This window comes from Melospiza melodia, chromosome 1 (genome assembly GCF_035770615.1).
Source record: "Melospiza melodia melodia isolate bMelMel2 chromosome 1, bMelMel2.pri, whole genome shotgun sequence".
In the NCBI taxonomy this organism is placed as follows: domain Eukaryota; kingdom Metazoa; phylum Chordata; class Aves; order Passeriformes; family Passerellidae; genus Melospiza; species Melospiza melodia.
The window spans coordinates 40,337,621-40,359,940 of record NC_086194.1 but is presented as its reverse complement, the minus strand read 5'-3'; the positions used below and the strand labels follow the sequence as shown (position 1 = coordinate 40,359,940).

General features: G+C 38.4%; 1 protein-coding gene and 1 long non-coding RNA gene across 18 annotated transcripts in view; one reads left to right on the top strand and one right to left on the bottom strand.

Moving 5' to 3' along the window:
- The window catches only part of SLC4A7 (solute carrier family 4 member 7), a 93,538-nt gene that overhangs the window by 14,784 nt on the left and 56,434 nt on the right, over positions 1–22,320 (top strand). For 13 of the 17 annotated variants that reach the window (XM_063154939.1, XM_063154921.1, XM_063154898.1 and 10 more), the window contains exon 2: positions 20,892–20,973. In XM_063154939.1, the coding sequence (XP_063011009.1) occupies positions 20,892–20,973 (82 nt within the window). Of the gene's footprint in view, positions 1–11,783; positions 11,985–20,891; positions 20,974–22,320 lie in introns of those variants that run through there. The other 4 variants (XM_063154913.1, XM_063154826.1, XM_063154957.1 and 1 more) reach the window with 2 other exon arrangements.
- Positions 1,953–11,840, bottom strand: LOC134417588 (uncharacterized). Its single transcript, XR_010027595.1, has 3 exons — positions 11,625–11,840; positions 11,284–11,362; positions 1,953–2,129 (listed from the first exon to the last, which is right to left on the bottom strand). It is a non-coding gene; the product is annotated as an uncharacterized LOC134417588 (long non-coding RNA).

The following is a 22,320-nucleotide window of genomic DNA, read 5'->3' as shown; positions in this document are numbered from 1 at the left end:
AAGTGGTGCCTGATTGTCAAGACAGTGTAGTGTGGGTGAGTTACCTTCATACCTTCTTAGATCATGTATTACTAATACCCTTTTGTAAGTGGCCCCTTCAGTGGCTTCCTAATTTACAAAAGTTCCAATTTTCCTTTGCGGTGTCATAAATTTCCTGTAGAAGCAGCTTAAGCAGAGGATTTTTTTGTGTTGTGACTTTATTGTTGTTTGTTCATAAAATCTTGTTGAAGAGGTTAGTGTTAGAAAGACTGTGTTTCAGTTGATACTTCAGAATTAATACAAAATATTCAGGATGTTCCACTTCAATAGTGTAAGCACTGATGTCTCTCCTTTGGAATAATAGAAATTGTAGACTCATTTAGGTTGGGAAAGACCTTTAAGGTCTTTGAGTGCAACTGTAAATGTTTGTGCCTTATTAATATGCATTATGTTTCCAGTTCTATTGGTAACATTAGTAGAAAATGTTTGTAAGACCTAGAAAATACATGAATTGTTAACTGAAAGAATATGGGAGTTTTTGGAAAAGCTTAGTTATGGAATGTAATATTGCTTTGAAGTATCAATAAGTACATAGAGGTAAAAAAAAAGAAAATGGATAATTTTAGGAAATCCTTAGTGACTGCTCTTCTATCACCCTCTTCCTCCATCCTCCTTATAAAGTGTTAGCCTGTGAATGTGGCTAATGACATCTCAAAACTGCATGCCTGTCTTTGTCTCCTAGTGCTTCCAAAAGGATTTGTAGAAATGTGGGGTTATCTTGCATATTCAAATTAACGCCCAGAGCAGAAGTGAAACCTGCTGACACAGTGCTTCCAAAAGTCTGAATTGTGGTGTAGTTCCCTGCTGTGCAATGTGCCCAGGGTGCTTCTGTTTAGGAGAGCAGGTATGTTTGTGAATGTAAGTTGCTAATAACATTTTATCAAGTGTTACTGAAAATCCAAAAGTTGCATCCATTATGGAATGAGTCAAAAGTAGAAACGAGCTTCAAATATGTAGAGCAAACTTTTCTTCAGGCTACTTTGTTTCACTTCCTATACAGTAAGGGTAAAGAAGCATTGCAGCCTTTTCAACTGCCTTTTGTTTAACATAATTTTCTTGGTATTTGAGTATGCAGCTTCACAATTTTCTTCAGTAAAAAAGACTGGAAGAACTGCAGGAATGGAGAGAATGAAGGATGGTCTCTGTACTACTGTACAATAGCTTCCTGTCTGAGGCTGTCAGAATGCCATGTTTTTTTCCCAATGTATGACTACATTTCAAATGTTTAAGCATTATGACCTCAGTTGTCTGCAAAAGCTTCTCTTTCCTTGTATATCTAAATCACTTGTTCATTAATGAAAATTTGGAGTCAATGGCAGGATCAGAGTGTGCAAGAGATTTTTGAAGCGGACTGCTTTCAGGTTCCCCCTAGTGTCCTGGTATGGATGTTGTAATTCTAAAGTGAGTTACAGTTCCATTTTTCTTTAGTGGAAGAGCTTCCTCTTGGCACAGTTGTTCTGTTCCTGTGAGAAAAGTGTATCTTATGCTTTCTTTGAGTTCCTGTCAGTGCACAGGGCCCTCAGACAGCATAAAAAGCCTTTAATGGGCAGTTGGCCTGGTTATAAGTATTTTAAAATAGCAATTTTTTGTCTCATTGTGCTTGAATAATTCTGCTGTATATGCTTTAAAAAAACACCAAAACCCCACAAAACAATGCTTCTGCTATAGTGTTGATTTTGATAAACAATGATGAAAGTATTGCAAATTGGTGAGTCAGGTCCTTTTGGAAACCTCAGTTTTTAAGGGTGTAAAACATTGTTTAAATCAGATATGAAATTATTACTTCTATTTAAATAAATTACATCTCAGACAAAAGCTCTGAAATTGATGTTAAGATAACCAAAAGCTATGGTGTTGTGCTGCCCCAAATATCAAAGTGTATTCAAATGTCAATTAAGAGGCACCATTTTCTGCCAAAGTTAGATGTTTTATTGTCATTGAGATACAATCTCATTTGATTAAGGTTAAAGTGCAGTAGAAGCCAGTTTGATTCTCTTTGTTTTCTACAGAGAAAATTTTTACAACTTGCTGTTGATGATACTTTTCCAACCTGGTTTAAAGGCAGTTGATTTTCTTCTGTAGAGTCAGTTCTGTGAAAAAATGTGAGAATAAATACAAATGATTTGCTGGATAGGTTGATTTCTTTGTGTGTGCCCAGACTTAAGTAAAGTAACACTGGAAAAAGGAGCTTTATAATTAGAAACATGGGCAGTTCCTAGAGGACAAGTATGTTCAAATTTTTCCTATTTCATTATTTCTTTACATGTTGCATTTGGGAGTAGGTGAGATAATTCTAATAAAGCTGCTCTTGTTGTTTCTCTTGTATCTCATATTTATTTTTAAAAAGTCTCTTTATCAGTTTGAGGTGTAACAGTCCTTTGGAATTATGGAATGATGAAAGCTGTGTTTGGATGACAGCTGTGTTTGATTGCCAAAAGCCACCATGTAAAGATGTTCTTCCTTCCCAGGAAAAACCCAGCTGAACTTTTAAAGTTGTATAAATGCATATATAATTAAGGTATCTGATCACAGAAATTTATTTGATATCATAACACATCCCCAGGGGTGTTAGCTGTGTTGTTCATATTTTATATGCTGCAGTAAAAGAAAGTATTGGATTCTGTGTAGGTGGTTTCTCTACAAACTTGGTAGTATTGGAAAGAAATACTTGTTCTGGAGGCTTGGTTTCTAAATATTGAGAAACATAATGCAATTTTCTTTACTTTCTCTTTTTTCTCCTTATCTCATATGTGTAGAAAATTAATTTGGTTACCAGATACAATTGCCATTGACTAGAATAACTCTTGCATTCTTTTCAGCATTTAAAAATTCCCTGCTAGCTGTGAAATCCTGAATTAAAAATGTTAAGATAAAGTTCTTGTAGCCACTGGGTGTAGCATATTTGATTCATATTGCTGGAAAGTCTTTTGCTTAGATCTCCAGTCTGGATGATATATTTTATGTATTTGTCTTAGTGTTCAGTTCACTGTGCATTTGGCTTGACATTTTATTTTTATCTATGGTATCAATTATGTTTGTAAGGACATCTTAAAGCTGTTTCAAGTTCAGGCAGAGAGTTCAGGAGGAGACTTTGTGTCTAGGGCAATGACTTTGATTTATTGATGCCAGCTTTAGAGTTCTAGGGCTGGTCAGAACTGCTGTGGTTGCATCACAGGAAGCATGGCTGGTGTAGGTTTACTCTGCATGTTCAAATTTGCCTTACAATAAAATCATGGCAGCAGAATTTTTATGGGTAGACTTTATGCAAGGCTAGATAAATGCCTGTCTTCCAGAAGTCAGTGTGAAAGCCAGAAGCCTAAGTTCTTTGTTGTACATGCTCCAATTTTGCTTAAAATTGTCTCAAATAAATTGTCTTTCCTTGAACATGTATTTGTGCTACTGGATGGTAGTGTACAGATTAAGGTGCATGTAAGTGTGGTCTATAGCTTTATTAGAAAGATGGGTAACTTCTGTTGTTCATTTTAAAATAATGAAAAATGCCTTTTCAGAGAGCACCCTTTTTAATACTTTCTCAGCTTGTTAGACCTCCCATGCAAACCATGCTAATGCTCTCTGAAGTAGAGAATTCTAAGTGTTAAGCAAATGAAGAGCATCTGATCTGCCTGCCAGGTGTTGGATGCTGTCAACTTTTCTTACTAAGTAGCCCCTCAAGTCATAAATTTACAATAGGAGTCCAACAGCATTTTTTTCTCTTTGCAAGAGAATTGTGTGTCTTTCTTTAAAGTATTGTGTTGTCTTTTACATGTTTATTCACAAAACAAAAAGTAATAAAATAATAAAACCTGTGTCAGTAGTTGTAGTTCTTGAGACAATAAATGAAATGGCTACAAAAGAGGTAGGCTTGTTTTTTTTTTTTTTTGGCTAAGTTTAGATCTCTAGCTCGGTTTCCCTTTGCATTTTGTCAGCTGAACTTTCCTGTAAAAAAGCACCATGTACAGTGGCATGTATGAGTCAGTTGTGCCAGAATCAACACCTTACTTTTAAACTGACTTCTCACAAAACCTGCTAGTAGGACATAGTGAAAGCATTACCCTTAATACATCAGAAAATCAACTGCTTGCTTTTTTAAACCAGAAAGAGCTTATTTGTATAGTTTTACAAGATATTGGGCAAGACAAATAAGAAACAGAAGTGGATCTCCTTTTAAATGTCCTGTCAGTGGCCCTTCTGAAGGACCTTGGACTGACTCCTAGCAATTTCAAGTTCTGAGAGGTTTTATCTCAGGCTTTATTATTTCTTTCTTTCAGGCTTTTCAGACTTTTAAGATTGTTGTGCTTTAGAAATGCAAGAGGAAAATGGAAGAAATTTTGGCAAGAAAGTATATGGCTTTAAAAACAGCTTCATGGTAAGGGTGAGCTGGAACTAACTAGTTCCTGATTTCTGAAAGGGAAAAATGTCATTTCCACTACATCCTTTCTCTTTTCCCATAAGCTGATTCAACTTCTGAAACCATTGAAAAACTCAAACAAAACCTTAAAAACCACTCTACAAGCTCAAAAAAGACTTGTCAGTGTTACTTTCCTGAAGTGAATGTTAAATGAGTTATATGTTCATTCTGTAAATCAGAATCACTGAATCAAAAAATGGTCTGGGTTGGAAGGCACCGTCTTCTAGTTCCAGCATCCCTAGCGTGGAAAGACACACCTTCACCTAGATCACGTTCTCAGGGCTCCATCCTACCTGGCCTTAAACACTTCCAGGGTGGGCAGCCACAACTTCTCTGGGCAACTTGTTCCAGTGCCTCACCACCTGACAGGAAGAATTTCTTCCTGATATCTAATGTGAGTCTACTCTCTTCCCATTCGAAATGCAAGAGACTTCTGACTTTCTCTCAGCCTTTCCTCCAGGGAAAAGTGCTCCATCCTTCTAATTATCTTGGTAGGTCTCCTCTGGACTCTGTCCAGCAAGTCCATGTCCTTCCTGTGCTGGGAATGAGGTGGGTTCTCAGTGGAGTGGAGTCATGGAATCACCTCCCTAAAAGTACCAACTGCTTTGGTTGGGAATCGAACCCTGGCTTCCTGCATGGCAGGCGAGAATTCTACCACTGAACCACCAATGCTGGTGAATATTTTTTTTCCCTGACTCATTTTACACATTGTCTTTATTTAAAAAAATTAAACAAAACAAAAACTTTTATTCCACAGACAGGCGCCATCAACTTCTTTGATTTTTCCCCTCTACGCTTCCTCTGAAAAATTTGCTTTTGCAATTGGGAGTTGCTTGTGCAGCTTCCCCTTGCCCAGCACTTTGTAGTAGCCTGAGTGCATAATATCAGTGACTGCAGCCAGTCTGGCCTCATTTTTCATGTAATTGAACATTTTCTATTCACTTACAGGTGTCCACAGTTTCCAAGTTGACAGCAGCACAGAATTTTTGGTTTCTTGTCAAATGACAGTGTGTCATGCCTACTTTTCTGAAGTAACCAGGGTGATGCTTGCCAAAGTTCATCCTGTGATGTTGAGTACCACTAGCATTACCATGTCCTCTGGGATGTTTCCTGTGTGTGCATGTGGCTGTGGCTGATGTGCCCTCTCAGCTTCAGGGTGTCCCTTAGTCTGGAAGGCATCTTGTCAGTGTGTGCAAGGGCAGGGAAAGAGCTTGGTGCTTGTGAGGGTGAGGAAGGGCAAAGGCAGCAGAAGTGGGAAAGCATCAGATCCAATGTAAGGCAAAGATGTTGCATTGTCAGAATGTTATGAGAAGAGTGGAAGGTGATGTGACTGCTACCTTGCCATTTCTCCAAGCTGAGATGTGAAACTACAGCAGTGGAAGTGGGTGTTTGAGTCAGTTTGAGTCAGACTCTGCTGGAACATGGTCCTGCTCTACCTCAGCTGGGCTCAGCAGTGCCCCTTCTGCACCTCACTGCTACTGAGTGACATCCAAATTGAAGTGGCAAAATACCATCAGTGCAACTTTACTGCTGGCTCAGTTCCCTGATCTGGTATGTTGCAGGTTCTCATTATGGCCAGCACTAGCACAAAACAGGAATTGCAGCATTCTGGTACTGTCTGCCTTACTAATAAAATATGTGTGGATTGCTAAAACTTGTTTTTTTGGTAGCTGTGAATTTGTTGGGGTAGAGGCTTGCTAGTACACTAGTGGCTGGTTGATATTCAGCATATGTGTAACAGTGGTAGTAATCTGTCTGGCATTCACGCTACAAGGATTTCAAATACCTTAAAGTTCCTCAGCGTAACTTTGGAGATGTGACTTGTGGACTTTTTATTTTGTTGGTTTTTGTTTTAGGTTTGGGGTTTTTGGTGGTTTTCATTTGGTTTTTAAAAATTAAAATTTAATTAAAATAATCTGCAGATGACAGCACCTGAATCCTGTATGTTACAGCACTTAGCTAAAAAGTTATGATGAAATGCTGCTGTAGTTCAGATTGCATGAGCAGACTGTGTTTCCATCCTACCTGCCTTCTTATTAAAAAGAAATGTTGTGGGCCAGCAGAGTGCTGGTTCCTTCTCCTGTATTAGTTGCCTATGGATATTGGAAACATTGCATTACCCTCCCACTATAACTTAATGAGTTTTGATTTGTAGGAAGTAATTTTTGTTCACTGTAAGAGTAAACATGTGTTGTTTGTTAGTTATTATACAGACACTTGATTTGAGCGGGATGCAGTTATATAAATAGAGAATTTGAGACACTGGGAAAGCTGAAGGTGAAGAATTAAGCCATGAATTCATGTGAATTGGTGAGATTCAGTCTTTTGCTTTTTTGTGGAATGACTATATAAGTGAATAATCATTCAAAAATGACATCATCATGGAAAGGCATCTTTTATTTATTAGCTGCTGGTGATTGATGGTCTTTTCAAGGAGATATTCTGTTTGGGTGTAATTTGATTAGGTTGTATTTGAGCAATTTGTCCTAACTCAGTAATTGGATGGGGTGACTTTTTTAAATTTATTTTTTGTTTTTTCTTTTGCTGTTTACCTCTTGAAGATCTGCTGTTAGGGAAAGCAGATCATCTTGTGCAAGCACTTTAAATAATGTCAATAAAAACAAGATAATTTTATCTGTCTCTTATTATGCTGCTTCATATCTGGGCTCATCAGCTGTTCACAATGATGCCATCTATTCTAGGGAATTAATCTAGAGGATAAGTAATATTTGGACACTGACCTGTTGGAGTGAACCCAGAGGAGGGCTACCAAGTTGATCAGAGGGATGGAGTTCATGTATGAGGAAAGGCTGAGAGACTTTGGATTGTTCAGCCTGGAAAAAGGAAGGCTTTGGACTAATCTAACTGTGGAAAGGAGCCTACAGGAAAGATGGGACAAGACTATTTAAGAGAGGATGTAGTGACAGGGCAAGGAGGAATAGGATCAAATGGAAAGAGAGTAGTAGGTTTAAATTAGGTGTGAGAGAGAACTGTTTACTCTGAGAGTGCTGAGGCACTGCAACAGAGAAGTTGTGGATGGACCATTCCTGGAAGTGTACAAGGCCAGGTAGGAACTCTGAGGGAGTTGTTCCTGCCCATGGCAGGGAGATTGGAACTTGATGATCTTCAGGGTCCTCCAAGTGGCAGCCCAAACCACTCCATAATTTAGAATATTTGTATAAATGGTTGTAGAACAATTAAACAGATGGCTTTGCTTAGGCAGCCTTAATCGTGTTGAAACAGCCCTGGTTTATAGTTCTTGTGAACTGTCACAGCAATCTAAGACTATTTTGAGATAAAGAAAAACTAGAATATCTCTCAAAAATGCTGCCAAAGTGCCTGGAGATGAATTTAGCTAAAGGCAGTATGTTACAGTTGTAAAATAAGCAGCTTTGAATTCATGTGTGTCTCTCTACCATCCCTTCTTCCCCTTCCCCCAGGAAAAAAAAACAAACAAAATAACCGAAGACCAAAAACATCCCCAGAGTTTAAAAACCCAACCTCCTGAAAACCCCAACAAATCAAATCACCCAACCCTCCCTAGCCTAGCTCAGTGGCGTTTCATGCTGACCACATGCTCATACATGCTGCTGTAAGATCTTGGTGGGGTACTGTTAGAACATGGTGAATTTCATCCATCTATACTGAGGGACAATTTTGAGTCCTGGAACATGTCCTGGAAAACTTTACACACATCTTTTGTTTTTCTACATCATCAGTGTATTTAGATCAGAATGTGGTGTGATTAATCAAGTAGTACATAGTACACTAGAGAACATAGTAATCTTGCTGTTAATGAGGGTTCAGGTTATAAATTTCAGTGGGATCTCTAGAGACTAAGTATTCAGCTGTCCAAATGATGTGCAATTGTGTAATGTCAGGAGGGCTTAAACTAGTGATCTGCCTCATGTTTGCTCTCTGCATCCTGGTGGCTTCTGACAGCTGTCTTGCAATGTGCTGGGGCAATACACCAGAGAATATCTGTACAGAATACATCTATCTTTATTCTTCCTTTCTTTTTTTGGAATAACCTAGTTCCATGTGTATGTGCTGATGCAAGCTGAAGCGTGCTATGCAGGTGTATGGCTTGGGAACTAGGTGTTACATAGAAATTGTATTCTGAAAAATACTTGTAGGCAGTAAGACTTTGGGATTTCATGGTTAGTTTTAATTAATTAAATGATGAGCCACTGCTGGCAAAGGTTTCTGTGTTCCCTTGCTAAGGCAGTAATGTTTCTTTGGAGGAATACCCTATATTTAATTTTTTGTAAAAAGAAACTCCTATGAAGTTTTTAAACTATCATTTAGTAGGTTCCCCTTTGATAAGAAACTGAACAAAACCATCTGTAGAGGTGTTTGACATATGAACTTTAGGCTGTGTTGTACAACTTGCCCCCTCCATCATCTTAATCCCCTAGCACCTTGCCTCTCTCCTGAATCCCCCCATGGCCTGGGCCACCCTCACCCTCTCTAAAATAAAGCCTCATTTAGCAGTATTTTCATGCTGTCTCATAATTATTTCTTGCCTTTTTTTATTTCCTAAAGAGAAGACACTTTGAGCTCAGTAGATGCTGTCCTTTCAGCTGCATGAAGAAGGGTGGCACTGGGTTGGTTTTTTGGGGCTGCAGTGTTAGACAAGATAGTCATAGTATCATAGACTGATTTGAGTTGGAATGGAAACATAGGGATTATCAACTCCAACTCCCTGATTTAATTTGCTTATAAAAGGAAGGGTTGATTTTGGACTGTGGATACAACTCTTAGCACCCCACCTCCCTACCCCCCCAAACCAAGATTTTAAAGTATCAATAGGTACGGAGTTTCAGGGCTGCATGTGTGGGTGGGTCAGTTTGCTTGCTCTGCAAGCAAGCAAGCAAGCACTCAGTTTTCTTGTGCTCATATCTGACTGTGTCAGATAGCAGCTGGGCTGGAGCTCATGTGGTAAATCCTGCTGAGAGCTCAGTCCTGCTTACTGCAGCTACTTTAAATGTCCTGCCATTTCAGAATGGCAGATTAAGCACAGCTCTGCCTGCTAGACACTCTGCAGACCCTGCAGTAAGGCAGTTCACTGCCACTTTGTAATGGACTGGGATCAGAATTGTGTGTGACTTAGGAAAAAATGAAAAGTTTTTCAAAGAAGTAGGAGCTCAGATGAATTTTTTTTTTGTCTAGATAAGTGGTACATACTCTTTTGGACCCATCTTTCAAAAATGTGTTTTTACAGACTGAGATAAGGTCAAATAAGTGGAATTTGAAGGGATAGAAAAGTGAAAACGAAGAAGGAAAGATTGAAGGAAAAAGTGTATGTTTCATTGTAGGTACTTAGGTTTCTTTGATTAAAATAAATCTCCTCGTACACTTCATAGAGATATTTTTGCAGCATCAAACATATGGTTAAAATATTGCTCCAGCACAAATAGTTCTGCTCTGAGTTCTCACAATGTTGTCACTGAACATGTTCAAGGATGTGATAATTTTGAATATATTTGCCTACAGTTTGTTTTAGAATACTTCTGTAGTTAAACATGTTGAGACAATTGCAGTTTGAAGTTGATCTGCTGTTCTCCATTTGATGGGAAGCTTTTTCCTGGTATTTACTCTAAGGGAAGAGCAGACGTTTATCCACAAAGTGTTTTGCTTTGGGACTTGAAAGACAAAAACTTCCATCTGTTTGAAAAAAAAAGTGCTTCTCTTGCTTCTTAGTGGTTTTTTTTTTTTTGTTTGTTTTGTTCCAAGACTGAGTGACTGTTAACAAGGAATTGGCTGACTACAGACTATAAAGAAATTTCAATAAGCTGCTTCAGAAAGGTTTTTTTTTCTTTAAGTATTCAAACCAAGCATGTACTTTTTCCCAAACTTATTAAAAAAAAAAGTGATTCCCACCCCTCTTATTCTATCCCTAAGGAATAGACAGCCTCTTTTCCCTTCACACACCCACTCCCAACCTAAACAAACATATTTTTTACTTGTAGCAATTGAATTACTTGTAGTATGGATTTATGCTAAGGAACAGTTCATTGAAATATGGGAGAGCCACCAGGACACAGTTGAGCATAGCTGTTTCAGTGTTCATCTGAGCAGCTGAAGAGCTGTGTGAATCTGTGCTCTGTTTTAGGGAAAGAATAGATGTGATTTAGGATGCCCAGTTTAGAAGAGATCACTAAGAACTAGGGTATCTGATATTTATGTTTAACTCTGTGCTTCCTTTATGAATCATTCAGTTTATAACCATTTACACATGGCAGCAGAGAGGCCTTCAATAGCTTGGAAGTTAAAAGATGCATACGTGTCTTAGAGTGAACTTCTATTTACAGAGTGGAAACAAACTACTTTTAAACTCTCTTGTCAGCACTGTCTGAGAATACTTTCATTAGCCCATGGTTGGAGAATTTTCTGGACTGAAGCAGCAAGAGGAACTGAATGTGGCCTTCTGATTTCTCTACAGCTAGGTGATAAATACCATCTTCATAGTTACACAATGTATTTGCACCAAGTTCACGGACAGTATGTTACTTGTTCTTGTTTGTTGGTTGTGGTGGCATCAGTCCAGCTTCACTGCTAGAGTTCTCATCAAACAAGGCGTAGGAGTAAAAGAAGAAAAAGGAACAAGCAAGGCAGTGGCATGTCTTAAAGGTTAAGTTATAGATAACTCCTTAAAGAGCCAGTTTGCCCATGCATTCGGTAATGGGGCAAGGAGATTAGGGTATGTTAGTGATGAAGAGGGAAAGAGTAAGATGAAGCACTGAATTTGATCTGCTCAAACAGAGGTTGCATTTTTCAAAGGGTGACTTTCAGAAGGAAAAAATGCAGATACTTACCTGAATAGTAATACTCACCAGTATTACCTGAAACAGAGACAGCTTACTCTGGGAGGACACATGAGATTAATTGCAGCTAACATCAGTGCTTTTTTACCTTTTCAACAGGAGAGGGAAAAAAAATCTTTTTAGGAAACTTTGGTTTATTTTGCAGAACAGGAATATATAGCTTATGTTAAAAAAAAACCAAAAAAACTACCCAACACCTGCATTGGAATGAGTATTCAGTGAAAGGTTGAGAATACAGCTATAAACACACTTAGCAGATGTTTAACTTCTGGGTTGTTCTGTTCTGGGACCCATGGTACAAATGCGTTTTGTAGTGCTAATGAAGTCTTGGATCAGAGCAAAAATATTACCTTGGAGCTGTTCTCAGCAGCTGCTGATGCAGAAAATGTGAAGTGTGGAACTCAGTTTCAGCTCCTTTTTTGGTATTCCCTGGGCTGGAATTGAAGGCATGCTGTCTTGCCCATTCTGCTGCTGTGTGACCCTGCGGTAGCTGTAATCAGTGGCCTGGGAGATGAGCGCGCGGAGCGGGAGCGATTGGCTGGGGAGCAATTTCCCGGAGTACATCTGTGTCAGGCACAGGCAGCTAAAGCAGTCATGTATGCGCAGGCTCTGATCTCTGGGGAGGTTCATTACAGGGTCTCCTACAAGGGCACTCTCTGCTTCTGCACATCAGCATGGAGGAAGCTCGTCAAGGGAAGAAAATGCAACCTGTATGTAAATAGCAGCTGTGTAACGTAATAATGGCTTGAATGGGATTTGATGCAAGTGATATTTAGCAGCTGTGGCTCAGAATTGTGTGCTACCTTAGACTCAGTAGTTGTGGAAGAAATTTTTGAAAGATCTGGTGATAGAAGTAGTAGTTTGAGTAGAGATTTCTGTATTAGGGAAGATATTTGCTGTGTTGTTAGAATTGCTTAATCATAGTAACCAGCTTAATTCAGAAAGAAAATGTGCTCTTATAGTTGTGCCAGTATACTGTCAGACTTTGAGATTGGTTGAGTGTTTTAGATTGGGTTATTTTTTCTTTTGCACTATTTTGAGTCAGCCTTTCTTAATTTGAAGGTTATTGACTGTGACTTTGCTTGATTCTGTGCAAGTATAGCCAGGATGCTTCTGGTAGAGATTCTTAAAATAGCCGGCTAACTCTTCCTTTTTGACAAAAAAAAAAAAGGCAAGTGAACTTAATGAGCTGTGTAACTGAGGTGAAGTGTTTGCAGAGATAACATTTTCTTCAGACCTCAGTGGCACAGACAAAAAACTCAATTTGTGGGGATTTATACAGTGAATTCTAATATTAGTGTTACAAGCTATTTCTTAGCCATTGTATGACTTGTCATTACCATTGCCATGTAACTGCAATGCAGCGTGTAACAGGGATTACTACTTTAAAAGTTTCCTGGAAACTAAAATCTATGGGATGGAATTTTTCTAAGGTGTAAAACTTTGAAGATCCCTGAATTATTTTATGTATGACAGCTAAATTTTCTATTCCGTTGTGTGAGCATAAGAAAGAATTTGATTTAGATATATTACAGTGCATCAGATTGTGGTGGCCTTTGTTTGTCAAGGTCTCTGTAGTGCAGTGCTTGATTTTTTGTTTTCATTGTGGTGCTACTTTCAGCTCTGGGCACAGAACTGTGTCAAGCATGCATAGAAGACTAGGCACAGATTTGAGGTCACTAGTTGTAAACATTATACTACTACTTTTTTTTACCTGTAATTTCAGGAATTCACTTAATTATGTTTAGGTGAATGGAGATACGTTGGGGTTTTTTGAATGAAATTTAGTACTGTGAGGCAGTGATAAAATGCAACTTCGTGAAATAGCTACTATAATATTAGATATGCAATTTGATATCTTGTGTTGGATTGCTGACAGTATTTGCTAAGTTTATACATGGTGGTGAATTTTCTGGCTTGCAGAATACTCAAGCTGAATTCAAATAGACTTGTAAATCAAATATTCACTTGCACCTTGCTAGGAATCAAGCCATCTCTTTTTCTTGTGCTTGTTCTAATTCAGTTTTTTTTATGAATTGCTGTGGTGTGCCATGGTTGAAAGCCATTCACAGTCGTGACCAGGCTCTTTCTCGTTGGTATTATGTTTCCTTTTCTTTCTGACTTTTTCTCTTCAATTTAATTTTCTCTTATGATTAATGCAAACTCGGTTTATTGTCCAAAGACATGTTTAGTTTTTCTGGAATGGGACATGGCTTCTCTTGGACATTGTGGTGCTCAGTGTGACCCTGGCTGGATTAAGGCTTGCTAGAACTGAGATAAAACTACTTATAAACATTAGATTTCAATAGAAGCAAAACATTAGTGTGTTTAGAACTGTTTTTTTCCTGAAAATGATTGGGTTGTGTGGTGTTTAAGTAGCACACATGCACATCTTTAGTGCCCTCCACATACAGTTTCAGAAAATTCAAAGTACAGTGAAACTTCCGGGGAGTCCGACTGAAGTCTGTTGATATCTTTTGGACATACTTGTCCAAACAAGGTTTGTAGAGCTGCTGTGTTTATTGTAAGTCTTCTAGAAGCAGATTGGTCAGATGTATTTAGTAAGGTAAGCTGAACAGTTAATTAGAGGATTAGTAGGCTAAAAAAATATCTAAGTATCCCTAACCTCTTCTGTGATGGTTATGGTCTTACTGAAATAAATCTAAGTGTCACAGCTCCCTGCAAGGCTCTGAGTGTAGCTTTGGTGGGGCGGGGCTGTCATTTACATGTGAGGATTGCTGAGTAAAATAGGAGTTGTACATGCACAGGTAAAATTCACAGGAAAAGAGGGGATGTGTGGTGACACCAAAGCCATTGAGGTGAATTAGAGTCATTCCTGTAGTGCTTGAGCAATACACTCTGCTAAGATAGTAGGGGAAAAAAATCTCTGGAAAGCAGCTGTTGAAGACCATAGAAATTACAACTAAGGGGGAACCCATCAACAGTATGCTTCCTATTTTAAACCTGGCAAGTGTTCTGTTTGTGAATTATTATTAATTGTGCTCTCATCTGTATATATTTAGAGGGGAAGGCCAGCTAAAAATTGTACGATGACAAAATGAGACAGGGCTCATTTATATGTGATGCATTTTTCCTTGGCTGTTAGGTTGATGTGCTTGATTTAGAACTGGTAGTGTTTCATCACTCTGGCAACTTCTGATGATACAGTATTGCCGTGTAGAGATTGTGCCCAAAGAACTTACTTCAAATGCATCTATAGGACCACTTGTGCAGTTCAACTAAAGTTGAACTAATACCTTCACTTACTATTATTTAGAAAGAACTTTAATTTTTTTTGTATCCTGATTGTCCTTCAAGGAGGCAGCAACTACAGATGCCTGCCCTCCTGCCTACTGTGGGCTCATCTTACCTCTGGTTTAAAAGCAGAATCAGTCTGGAAGAGAAGTAAAACAATATATTTAGGACTAACAGCAAGGGCTGCTGTTAGTTCATCCTGCAGGTAAACCATGTCTACAAGCCCTTCCTATTTACTCACTTTTAACTAAGGCTGCTTGGTGCTGTGTGTGTGGGTAGCAGTGGGAGGAGACCTATGGGATAGACCTGATGCTTGCCTGAAGTAGAGTGATTGGCATTCAAATCTGCATTTAACTCTGCATACAGCATCCAGAGATGACAGTAACAAATACACTATTTTTCTGGTTTCTTTTCTTTTCCTTTCCAGAGTTGCTGTCCCTGGTAGACTTAATCTCCTAATTTTGTGGGTCTACGACACTGGTCTTGTCTGTTTTTTACTCCCTGAAGTATTAGTTCTTATTAGCTTGCAGCTGTGGGAGGTTGCATGGATAGAGAGGAGGTTGTACATGCATTCTGTAAATTTGACATGTGTTTTATTTCCTGACTACATGGAGTATTATGTGGGCCTAGAGCAGAAATGCAGACTTCTGGAACAGATCACTTGGGAAATGTGGCTGTGACAATGAGTAATGAATTACCCTGTGGGTTCTAAATTACCCTGAACAATATATTTCAGTACCTATGTAACAAAACAACTGTGTTTATCTATTTTTTATAAAGATCAGTTTTAAAATATTTTATAGATGTACACACACATACCTGGATACATTTGCAAAGTGAGGTTTTGTAGTTTCTCTTTGATTGTCTTTGAGATATATGGTCAAAATGAAGGTTTTAATTCCTTTTCATAGCCAAACCTTAATTTTTGAAGCAGGGCAATATCAACAATCTTATCTCAATTAATTTTTTATTTATTTTTGTCACTGGAGGTTTTTTTGATGGCTGTCATATCCATCTCCTGAGTGTAGATCACACAAAGGAGGGCTGATAATAGAACAAGAGTCCTGCTTTGGCTATGCTTCCTAAGGCCAAGCCACTGTTGACTCTGATTCAGTTTGCACAGGGCCTCTCCTGTTGTGTCCTCTTGCAGACAGCCCATTGATGGATGATTTGGTCCAGCTGAACTGCTCCTCTGTGCTTACTGGTGGTGAAAGGAGGAAGAGCTGAGCCTGACAGGCAAAATGCACTGTGCTCAATTGCTCATATGCTGCTGATCTTGGTAAATCTACAGCAGTGTGCTACAGAGGTTTGCCAGTGGGGTCTGTAAGCAGGGTTTGCTCCTGTGTTGAGAGGAATGATTTGTTGGTGCCACATTCCAGCCTAAGAGGAAAATCCTGTCTGCCAGATCTCTTGTGCTTACAGAAGTAGAGATGTATCCATGAGTTCTTGTGGGAAGGAGGAGGAAACTGCTTTATCTTCAAGCCAGAGAGATTGGGATACAGTTACAGTAACAAAGCAGTATGTAGGATCACTGGGACAGTATAGGCAGTTATATTAGAATACTGTTAAAATAAGAAGTGTTAAACTGTTGGCCAGGGACAGATATATAGAGGAAAAACGTTGATATGAGTTTGCTCCTTCCTCCCCATCCTGAGTTGGGGTTAGTTTTTGTTGGTTGCATTTTGTATTGTGCTTTTGGTTTTGTTTTTTCTTTTTTATTTGCATCTAGTTCAATAAATGCTGTAGTGAAGCTTCTTTGTAGCATGAAAGTTGTAATGTAATTTTTTTTGGGGGGGGGGGGGGGGGAAGATAGTGTTTGTGGAGGTTTTTTTGTTTGCTTATGCCCTCTCTTAAGCCCTACTTACTTACTTCCATGAGCACTAATGCAGTCCCTTCTGGTGCTGCAAGAAGTCACTCTCTAACTCTGCCAGGAAAGAACTTTGGTCTGAGGAAATGTAAATGGAGCACATAAACATTGACTTAGCTAAGTAATGGTCTTAAATGTTGATCTCAAATTATTCTTAACATGGTTACTGTATTGCTCATAGATTTTAAAGGTTTACAGTTAGCTGCATCAGCTATTTATGATCACTGTCTATCACCAGAATGATTTGATTAGACTGTATTTCAAGTACCTTAAAAATGTGCTTCTAGCAAGTTGTCTGTCTTGGAAGTGGTTATTCAGTAATGCACTTTGGCAGCGTGCCCATCTGAAATCTGTCGTGTGTGTGACTGCACAAGGTTAAGTGAGTTGCATGGTGAGAAGTGCTTGCAGAGATGACAGTGGAAACTTGACTTTGGATTTAATACTCCCTGCGTCATATTCATGCTAGTCCTTGAGACTGTGGCTACCACATACTGCTGGAGGTTGTCAGCTCTTCCCAACTCAGGGCTTTCCATAAAAAATCATGCAATTCAGGATTGACTCTTTTTTCAGTACTAGTTTTAAAAACATGTGGCATTAATATGCTAGATAACAAAAGTGTGCTGTAGTAAATGACAATAAATGTTTGAGAAGGTAAATTAGTAGTGTTAAAAATTTCTGGTGCTTGATTTTCTGCAAGGGGGAATTACTCTTTTCTCACAGACTGAGAAAAGACATTTGAAATCCAGAGGTGGCAAGAGGAATCCTACTGGGACTCTGCTGGAGCACTGAGTATTTGAAAGTCTTGTCTGATCTGTAGCAGTTGAAAAGGCATTTCATTTTCATGCTGAGGAGAGTTAGAAGCTGAGAAGACAGATTCTAATGTATGCAGGCACCTCTAGCTGAATATGAAGGTGTTACTGGAGGTTGTTTCTGCAGTATGTTTATGAGTATCCAGAAATCTGTTAGGAAAAAGTACACTTAGTACATCATAATACAGTGCAGTGTATCTTAATACAATGTGCTAGGCTTTTTATTTTTTTTCCCTTGAAGTACTCAGGATTTGTTCTGTTTTTATAATTACCTTCTCCTTTAAAAAAAAAAAAAGTGCAAACCAAAGGTGAAAGCTTAATCTCCCTAGGGCACCTTGGTTGCTGCTCATGTTGGTTTTTTTCCCCCCTTCTCAATTGTTCTGTCTTTTGACTGAAAATGAAAGTTACATACATTCTAAATTAGTCTTGAATTTTACTTTGGCTTGTCTACATCAACTGTGTTTGGGCATCTGTGGGATTGTCCTATGTAAAGTTTCACATGCAGTGAATGGTAAAGTGCCCTGGAATATTTGCTTTAAGCTCCAAGTCATTCTCTGCCTAAAACAGGGAAGTTGACAAATTTTCCACAATCCCACTGTTCTTTGTTTATGTAAAAAGTTCAGAAAGTAGACAAGAGAACTGAAACGGCAGCTGTAAAATTTTCCCTCCCTTCTGTGCCTTTAACTGACATGATAGATCATCTATAATTACTGGAAAGCTATGCCCTACAGACTTTATTTTTAACCAGGAAAAGGTTGTAGTTTGGAATTACTCTATAATGGATTTGAATATTTTTGATTTTTTACCTGACCTAAGGCAAAAATATCTCATACTGGGATTTGCTCTTGGCATCACAAAACAGATATGTTAAAATGATGCTTTGTGTTTTTCTGAACAAAGGCTGTAAATGATATGCTTCCTCCATGTATGATATTTGTGGTTGTTAATGGTTTATTCTTGGAAGAGTCTTTGCATATGTTGAGTACTTTGAGATAGTGATAGAACGGTTTGCAAGGGCACACATGCCTTCCTGTAATCTAATCTTAAAAGACATGTTACTTTCACGTGGTGTGGTTTTTGAAGACTGCTTCTGTACGTATGAGTTTGGCAGAGAATCTCTTTTACTGAAGGAAAGGGTGATAGAAATTAATAATGTGATGTAGGACACACAGCAAATCCACTTTCAAAATGTTATTGGGAGATGAAAATTTCTTCATATGTGTATATTTTTCACAGTGTGTATACAATTTTCTACTGGTATGCAGTTGTTTGTATCATCTGGAGAAAAAACTCTTTCTTCCTTTGTTGCTCAAAAAACTATGTCTTTGGCAAGATTTCAAGTGTCCTAAAAGGACTGCTGGGGATGGGTGTATTTAGGTACAGGAGTTTTCAGGAGTCTGTGGCTGTAACCATGAAGCTAATTGTGGAACAGATTTTGATAGCGGTTTTCCTATTGCTAGGGTTTTTTTTTTCTACTCAGATATAAAAAACCACCTAAGGTAGTTCAGAGAATTTGTAATTCTTCCATCTGCTTCCATCTCTGCTTGGAGTTTTGTGGTAATGTGTATACTGTGTGTATCTGTTTCTGTGAACAGGAGTGTATTACAGTACTCTGGATTTTGGTGTGTAGGAGACAGGAATATACTATTTCCCCCCATACTCCCCTCCCACCTTATTACCATGACACTTGAAAGATTTCTACCACTTTTTTATTAACAGGTCCCTGGAACATTTTCATGGTCTTTCTCCAACAGACATTGCCTCAATTCTTTTTAAATTGTAGCTCTGTAGAGTGTACAAGGTTTTTTCTACCCTTCTTGCAAAACTCTACTGTCACTACAATGCAGCAGTAGTGACAAAGTTAGGTTACTGTGTAATGCCTTTCTTGAAAACCCTATTTTCAGGGACACAGCTCAGAATTGACTTGTATTTAGTTTTCAGAGGTTTATTCTGCCATGTGCTACTCTTTCCTCTTATGTTTTTACTTATTTACATAGTGCCAGCTGCTTTTAGTTTTTTGTGGTCTAGCTGCATCTAACCTTTTTTTGAACCTCATCAGAATTTTTTTCCCAGCATGTGGTGCTTGTCCTCTTCATATTCTTTCATCTTCTTCCCTCAGTAGTTAACTACTTAAATTTGTTTTGTGTATATGCACACAATATATTCTAATAAAGATATTTTTTTTTAAGATCAGGAGTTCTGTGTTCAAGAAAAATTTTTTTTGTGAGTGGGAGTTGATACAGTGTTTATTAGCTTGTACCTGTTACACACAGGTATGTTGTTTTTCATCCTTGCCACTTTTCCTGTGAGGTGACAAACTTGTTCTATATATAAAGTAATTGCATAATTCTAAGACCAAAGTTTAGTTGAATGTCAACACTGTTAGGGTTCCCAGTTCCTGTGAGACTCCTGATTTAGGCTTCTGTTTTTCCCTCATGAACCCATTATCACAGATCCTCTGTGGACTGAAATGTAAAGCATCAGATCAGTGTAGCTGCTGCTAGAAGCAGTGATCAAACAGATAAACTTGTGATGGATCTGGCTGTCATATGGCCACTAGAGAAGTCACTTTGGTGAGCTGATCCAATGGAAAACGAATCAAGTTATTATAAAAAAGCTAAAAAAAAAAACAAACCCAAAGAAACCACACTGTTTCTTAAGCGCTTTTAATCTGATTTCATGATGGTTAGGTCTGACTTAAGGAAGAAGTGTGTGCCCAAGGGAGCAGAAAGATCAGGGACACAGTAACCTTTAGCAGCTAGCCTTGCCCTTATATTTGGATGTAAAACTGCCCTTAAGTAGTTGTTCTTTTGGAGAACCAGCTCTGTCGGGAGGCTGTAATGTGTGAGCTGTGAAAAGTGGACTTTATTCTAAGGAATGCAGACATGTGGAGAAAGACAACTCTAATGTTGTTTTGATGTCAAGTCTGAGATGGACTTGAGATTTCTACTGTTCAGTTTCTTTATTTTTGTCAAGACTGAGCAAAAGGCAGTTTTAAGGTCTGCTTTAGTGATGTGCTAACTGTGATAAGAGGATGTGTTCAGAGATAAGCCTATATCTATTTCAAATATTTCATGTTATGAGTGGTGTGGTTTCAGTAGTAATGGAACTCCAAAAGGTCTGCTGGAAACTGCTGCTTTTTAACTTTGTGGGTAAAAAAAGAAAAAGTGAATTAGGTTAACAAGCTGGCTGTTGAAACCTGAATGAAGCAGTTATTTTGATATTTCCAGAGCTGTGGGTCTAGGAAATATCTTAGGTTTTTTTGCTACCCCTTTGTTCAAAAAAGCTTCTTATTTGTGCTGGAAAATCTCACACAGGAATTGTCCCCTAAAGAGTAGAGCTTGAGGTCTCTCAGTATTTACTTCTGTATCTTTTTGTAAATTTATCAGTTATTTCATGGAAGTAGATTGATTGCTGTTGAATAAAAAGCTAAAAGAATACTGCACTTTTGAAACATGTGTCCTGATTGTAATGAAATCCCAGAGCATTGCAGAAAGAAATTTTATGGTATTTAGCCTGTCTGTTGATTTACTGTCTTTTCCTTCAATGCAGGGTAATGTTTTCTTGAAAAATTGGATAGATAGGTTTTCAGTGATGACATGGTGTCTCAGAACATATTTAGGAATTTAGTAGGAAAAAAGTAGTTCTATTTAGTTGTAACTTAAACTTGTGTCTTGTTTCTTCAGGGTCACGATGAAGAAGCTGTTGTGGATATGGGCAAAATCAGCTCTACTATCAATACAAATTTTGAAAAGGAAGAACTAGAGAGTAAGTTTGTGGTGGTTTTGTGTTTGATTAACATGGGTTTTTTTTGCCTAGGGATAAAAGATGAATTTTCCTTGCTGAAAGGAGTCAGAATTTTATGGCTATCATGAAATTCTGGGGTAAAACCAGTGAAAGGCAGAGGTGACGTGCCCTGTTTTGTCTCTGTGCATGCTGGTAAATATCCACTGTTCTAATCTGTCACCAAAAAAAAAAAACCCAAAAATGACTGAAGCTTTCCAAGGAAAGCTTGCTTCTTAGACTTAGGTTTGAAAAAATAATTCCTGTTGGTAAGTAATTTTCCAGCATGAATGATGTCACGTTCTTCAGAATTAAAAGTCAGGAAACGGGGGTCATGAGGGAGATGTTTGTTTTCTTTTCTGAAAGTTAAGTGTCCTTGTGATTGTGGTTATGCACTTCAAATACTGAGAGTCTCAACAGACATGCAACTGTCCTTCTGGTTCCATAGTAAACTGTATGTTCCACAGTCAGCTCTCAGTAAAGCATTATGGTAGTCTTCATTATTTGACTCAGGATCCCACATTTAGCAGTAAAACAGCAATGATTTAGTTTCATGTAGCAGAATGTAAAATTAGGTATTTCATCTAAGACATGGCTTTTCTTCTTACTTGAAAACAAATTAGTTTGGGATGAGGATTCCTGGATGCTCCTTAATGAACAAGGAAAAGACTAGGGAGATCCAGTGTTAAAGTCTTCAGCCTTTCACATGGAATACTCTGAAGCTTAATTAACATTTGCAGAATGCTAGAAGGCAGTAGATTCACTGAGTTGTACTGACTCTTACACTGCTTCAGCACACTGGAAAACCATAATGGCAGCAGTTTCTGGCTAAGAAAGGTTGATTTTAGGTTGCTGTGACATTTTTCTCACACTGTGGTATAAGAGGAGACAGTTTAAAGTGATTGAAGTTGTTTGTTGCTGCAGCATACTCTTGATCTGTCCCCTTCATTCTGTTACTGTTTTCTGTCTTGTGCTAACATTTCTGTTGGCCTGACCAAACCACAATCTCAGCTAGGTCTGTTAAGTGATTGGAAAATTTACCAGTCTGACAAAGGAAGATGGTCAAGATCTCAGCTGTTGGGCTCAAAATGCCACACTGATGGATGTGTGCAGGAGCTGAGCAGAGGAAGGAAGTGTGGATATGGGGCTGAGAGATGCAGCAGTGGAGGCTGTGACAATGCTGGTTTAGATGGGGTTGTGCTGTAGGGAAACCACTGCCTTGGCTGTTTCTGCAGTTGAATCTTCAGTGGAGATTTAAGCTGATTCCTCTTAAATTTCTTTCTCTTGCTTTTCTCAGGAGATGACCCAGAAAAAATGTGTGTGTATGTTTTG